The 5,961-nt window shown below is 48.4% G+C and overlaps 1 protein-coding gene across 2 annotated transcripts; it reads right to left on the bottom strand.

Moving 5' to 3' along the window:
• Positions 1-1,037: 1,037 nt before the first annotated feature.
• Positions 1,038-5,554, bottom strand: MAGEB2 (MAGE family member B2). Of its 2 annotated transcripts, none has more exons than XM_003261173.1 (2): positions 5,457-5,554; positions 1,038-2,552 (listed from the first exon to the last, which is right to left on the bottom strand). In XM_003261173.1, exon 2 carries the CDS (start codon positions 2,545-2,547, stop codon positions 1,585-1,587), a length of 963 nt encoding a protein of 320 aa, XP_003261221.1. In that variant the 5' UTR covers positions 2,548-2,552; positions 5,457-5,554; the 3' UTR covers positions 1,038-1,584. The 2 variants fall into 2 exon arrangements, with proteins under 2 accessions (XP_003261221.1, XP_030662720.1); XM_030806860.1 differs by having other exon boundaries at positions 1,038-2,599; positions 5,457-5,547.
• Between the last annotated feature and the right edge of the window lie 407 nt (positions 5,555-5,961).

Genomic DNA, 5,961 nt, shown 5'->3' with positions numbered 1-5,961 from the left:
TTTTTTTTTTTTTGGTATTATTGTTGCTGTGGCTATGTATTCCAATCTACTAGTTTCGGTTACAAGGTTATTCTTTTTATCACCTGAAACACATTCTGCAGTAATGAGAAGAAAACGGAAATATTTTGTCAAGGTTTGCCTCAGGCTGAGAGGGGTGGAACAGGGTAGGCTCTAGGGTAATTCAGATCAGGAGGCTTATCCCAACCCTTTCACTACTGGCCCTGTAAACTTTGGCAAATTACCAAACTCAGTGAGCCTCAGACTCTTTACTGTAAAGTGGGTTTGATAAGCCCCATCTCGTAGTACTGACGGAATATAAGTAATGCATGCAAATGTGCCTGTCTCGTCAACTGAGACATCAGGAAGTGGCAATTACTACGATGATTTTGATCAGAGACATTACCAACCTTTCGGTTGAGATTAAAAAAAAAAATCCAGGATATCTCAGAGAATATGCAACATTTTTTTTTTCTTTTTTTTTTTAGAGGGAGTTTCGCTCTTGTTGCCCAGGCTGGAGTGCAATGGCGCAGTCTCAGCTCACGGCAACCTCTGCCTCCCGGGTTCAAGCGATTCTCCTGCCTTAGCCTCCCGAGTAGCTGGCATTACAGCCATGCGCCACCACGCCTGGCTAATTTTGTATTTTTAGTAGAGATAGGGTTTCTCCATGTTGGTCAGGCTGGTCTCGAACTCTCAACCTCAGGTGATCCGCCCACCTCAGCCTCCCAAAGTGCTGGGATTACAGGTGTGAGCAACTGCACCCGGTCAAGAATACGCAACATTCTAAGACTGAAAAACCACATTCAGCCAAAATGCTGCTTAGCAATGAAAACTACTGCTTTCATCACTTCTTTTTCCTGTCTTTTATTTTTTATGAAGTATCTCACCTTCTTCCATGATGACAGCTTCTCCTAGAATCTACAATTGCATGAGCACAAGCTTGATCTTCTTTGACTAAACATTCCCAGTACAAGCAGGAAGACTCCCAAAGAACAGATGCTTATTTAAAATATTTAAAGTAAGAGCCATAAACAAGAGGATTAACTAACTATGATTTAATTTCTCACACATTCTTGAATAACACAAACAAATCCAGGTATGTATCTTTATGAAAAGAAAGATTAAATGAAGTAAACCAAGAATTGACCATTTTTACCCCTCTAGCTTCTGATCCCAAATATTTCACTATGGGGTCTTTCACATTTCCAAAGATATTTCTATTCCAATGCCACATTTTCTTGTCCTGGATTACAAAAGTGATTTAAGGATTTTTATTAATAAGTTGTTTCACTCAAAAAACAAAACACTTTCTACTGTCCCTGAAAAACAGCAATAACAGGGTGATCTATATTATTTGTAAATTTACATTCTGAATCTAAATAAACCTGTTGAAACACTAGTTGAAAAAGAGAAAAAAAAAGTCAACAAGTTATTCATGCATAACAAGAACAAAGGTTAACAGGCCTTTTGAATTACAAAGTAAAGAATCTGCCTAAGACCTCATTGGGGGCGAGAACAGCAGGTAAACTTGGCTTTGGGAGATTGATTGGCCATGGCAGTAGTGCAAGGCCTGGCTACAACTCTGGCTCAGACTCCGGCTTTCTCTTCATCTTTCAAAGCCTCTTCATAAAGGGTTGGGAAGGCACAGGGGATGGTACCATTTACCTTGGCCAAAAACTCCAGGACTTTCATCTTGCTGGTTTCAGCATAGGCTCTTGGACCCCACAGGAATTGAAAGCGTGGGGGATCACTGTTGGGCACCTGCTTGTACTCCAGATATTTTTCCTGCACCAGATCTTGGGTGATGAGCTTCCGGGGTTCCCCAAAGACTGAGTGCTCCTCTCCATCATAGACTCCCAACATATTCAGGAATTCCCAGATCTCTTCCTCAGTGGCAGAGTTGCCATTTAAGAAGATCACACCCAGGAGAGGCATCAGAAGCCTGCTCCTGGGCAAATCAAAGGAACTGAGCAGGGATTCTTCATCGGTGAGATCTACCTTGTTGAAGGTGTAAGTGTGGCCGTTGGGGTTGACTTTATTCAGCTCAAGGCCAAAGACAAGATTGAGGCGCTCAGAGGCTTTCTTGAGGATCTCGGGGAAGTGCTCCCTGAACCTTTTGCCAACAATCTTCAGCATTTCTCCCTTTGTAACGGACTCTTTTATTTTATACTTGTACAACAGCAACTGCACCAACATCCCTGCCTTCCTGGTTAGAGGATCTTCGCTTGAGCTCTCAGTAGATGTTGAGGTCTGGGAGGAACTTGCATTTTTCTCACCTTGGCGGCTCTTGGCACCTTTTTTAGATTTTGTGGATGAAACCCCTGCAGCCGCAACAGCGGCAGTGGTTGAGGCTCTCTGAGGCTTCTGGGCCTCAGAAGGCCCAGAATTAGGAGAGCTTGAAGCAGCACCCCCAGAAACAGAAGAGGAACAGCAGGGGGCCTCTTCTCCCTCTGCTTCAGTGACCTGAGGAACATTGAGACCCTGGGTCTCATCTCGGGCCTTGCGGCGTTTCTCACGGGCACGGAGCTTACTCTTCTGACCACGAGGCATGATGGCTGGGTACACCAAGAAATGTGGGCAGGAGAATAAGTGGTTAGTATACCTGGAGATGGGAGAATGAGATCTGTGAGCACCTTCAGCTGGAAGGCCCCATCTTAGCTTTATTGAAGGAAGCCTGCCTTTGCAAGGTTCCCTGAAGGCACTGTCCTAGAAATCCACAGGGCTCCTGCTGTCCTCATCAGCCTTTCCCCTGAGACACCAGAGAAGAACCACAGAACCCCTACAGTGAGTTTCAGACTACATTCTGTCAGCCCTGCCTTGGGCTTGGTGACAGGAGGTACTGGCAGTGGGGCCTCCTGTCTTCTGGTGTTTGGGGTTTTATCAGTTAACTTTTAGGATTATCATATGAAGTCTTGGCAGGGCCTGAGCCACTCCCTTCCGCTACTGTGAATTTGACACCTCAAAGCTCCCTGGAACTCATGAGAAGAAATTGAAAGGGTGCCTCAATCCACCACCCTGACAAGTGACACCCAGTGCTGAGAGTTCAGTGGGGTCTTTGATGTCTTGGAATCATTAGAGTCTTCAGCTCTCATTCAAGGTCCCCACCTTGGCTTCATGTAGGGCTTGGCACTAGCCCCCTTCTGCTGAGTGGTGGCTACACCTTCAGACTAAGAATATCACCTCTCTCAGATCTTATATAAAAAAGAGAGGGGGATACTAAACCTGATAACCCTTTCCTGAGCTTTCGAAGGCTGAAAATAAAGGGTTGAACTGGATTCTTTGCTGTCTCCACTGTTAAGGGTTCAGTGGTCCCTTGAATTCTCACTCAGATTCCTCAATTTGACTCCCGGTAAAGCAGCTCTCCTTTTTATTGAACTGAGGCCTACATCCCTGAGAACCCATAGGAGGAAGTGAGGGTGGCCTTATCTGACCAAATGTGGTCTTCCCAAAAGTAAAAGCTGTGGCAGGCAGATAACTGCCCTGTGATAGATGGTCCCACATACAGTCCCAACTCAACCTCTAAATTTGACTCATGAGAGGGTCTAAGATTCTTCCCTGATATGGTTTGGATCTGTATCCTCACAAAATCTCATGTCTAATTGTAATCCTCAGTGTTGGAGGTGGAGCCTGGTGGGAGGTGACTGGATCATGAGGACAGGTTTCTCATGAATGGTTTAGCACCATTCCCCTTAATGGTGAGTTCTCATGAGATCTGGTCATTTAAAAGTGTGTAGCACCTCCCCTGGCCTCTTGATGCTCTGGCCATGTGACATGTCTGCTTCCCCTTCACCTTCTGCCATGATTGTAAATTTCCTGAGCCCTGCTCCCAGAAGCTGAGCAAATGCCAGCATCATGCTTCCTGTACAGCCTGCAGAACTGTGAGCCAATTAAACCTCTTTTCTTTATAAATTACCCAGTCTTGGGTATTTATAGTAATGCCAGAACGGACCAATTAATACATTACTTCTGTTGACAAGTGATCACCACACTCAGATCAAAACCCTCATTTCCCTGTTACCCTTGAGTGGGAACTGATGGGCACCTCTGCTTGACATTTCTGCCTGGGGTCTCTCAGAGCTGACAGTACTGAGGATTGTGTGGCTCCCACTAATATGGGGTGGGAGCCCCCTGCAGTCCTCAGAGTTCTTACCATAACATCTGGCACAACCTGGAAACCCTCCCTCTGCTGACCTCAGGCTGCCCTCTTTTTTTTTTTTCTTTTTTTTTTTAAAGATGGAGTCTCACTCTTTCGCCCAGGCCGGACTGCAGTGGCGCTATCTCGGCTCACTGCAAGCTCCGCCTCCCGGGTTCATGCCATTCTCCTGCCTCAGCCTCCCGAGTAGCTGGGATTACAGACACCCACCACCACGCCCGGCTAACTTTTTTTGTATTTTTAGTAGAGACGGGGTTTCACCGTGTTAGCCAAGATGGTCTCGATCTCCTGACCTCATGATCCACCCGCTTCGGTCTCCCAAAGTGCTGGGATTACAGGCGTGAGCCACCGCGCACGGCCAGGCTGCCGTCTTTAATGGGGTCCTTCACTTCTCTGAGATGTCCTGGGGAGAGTGAGTGCAACTCAACATGCCAACATGCTCAGGTCTCCCTGGTCTGACAACAAGAGTGGGCTCTATGTGGCACTTCTTTCTGGTTGGAGTCCCCTCCTCATCACTCAGTGTCACATCCTTGCTTCCTGTTAGAGACTGGGTCTCTCTGCTGTATTAGACCTACCCCATTACACAAAGACCCTCACCTCCCTGGGACCACCTCCAGAGGAAACTAGAGAGTATCTCAGCTTGCTAGCTTTGCCCTGACCCTCCTATTGCTGGCAGCAGATGTGGGTCTTGGATGTAGCCCTCAACTTCTTTAGTCCTTGGAGAGGAAGTCAGGTTGCTCCGCATTTGTCATCTCAGCCTGGGACCATCTAAAACCCAGTGTCACCTCGGCCTGGGAACTGCTCAGCATGACTCCTCTTTTGGGTAGAGGTCCACTCATTAATACTCAGAGTCCTCACCTTAACCCCAGTTAGGTTTTAGGTTGATGCCATATGAGCAGAAGCAGGACTGCTTCCTAGGTTCAAGGCCCTCCCCTCCCTGATACTTTCCAGGCACAGCTTTGCTGGGGCCTCCCAGAGCCGTCTGCAGGGACGAGACTTAGTGAGGCCACCTTTATTAAGGGTAAGAGATGTTCTCTTCAGTCCACATTTAGGGCCCTCAAATTGATTTCAGTTAGGCCCTACACCCACCCTATGTGCAGAATGAGGCCTATTCCCTGCGTCCAAGCCTCCTTCCCCCGTGACTGCCCCTCCCCCCACCCTTCCCCTGCCCTGGAACTTTCCCGGTGGAATACTGCCGGACGGCTTTACCGGAGCCTCTCAGGACCAAATGCAGAAGCGGGACTTAGTGGGGCCCTCTTTGTCACAGGTGGGGGTGGTCTCTTCAGTTTACACTCAGGGTCCTCACCTTGACTCCCGACCAGTCCTGAGAATTCACTCTTGGCTGACCAGACGCGGCACCCCTCCTACTCGCTCGGGTCCTCGCTTCCAAAGCGGAAGTCAGGATGAACCACATCCGCTCGGGTCTTTTTTCAAAGCGGAAGTCAGGATGCGTCACATCCGGCAGCCCGTGGCGCCTGAGGGCTGACGACTGAGGTAGGACGCTACTGGACGTCACTGTTCTAGCGTTGCTGGTCCCTACGTCTCCACTAGGGGTCCTCACCTCAGTATCTAGCAGCCTGGGACGAATATGCGTGCTGACCCAAATCCGCCAGCCTCCAAACAATACCCCCACCTCCCTCAGCCCCCACCGTGGAAATCTGAGCGTGCCACACACGCCACCCCTGCCTGGGCCTCACAGGCCTTACAGCAGCGGCAGGGCTCTGTGAATGTGCCTCTTTTGGGGAGAGGTCTTCTCATCCGCCCTCAGAGTCCTCACCATGATTCCCGTGAAAGCCAAAACTCTCTCTCTG

This window comes from Nomascus leucogenys, chromosome X, assembly GCF_006542625.1.
Source record: "Nomascus leucogenys isolate Asia chromosome X, Asia_NLE_v1, whole genome shotgun sequence".
In the NCBI taxonomy this organism is placed as follows: Eukaryota; Metazoa; Chordata; class Mammalia; order Primates; family Hylobatidae; genus Nomascus; species Nomascus leucogenys.
This window is presented reverse-complemented; position numbering and strand designations above follow the sequence as displayed.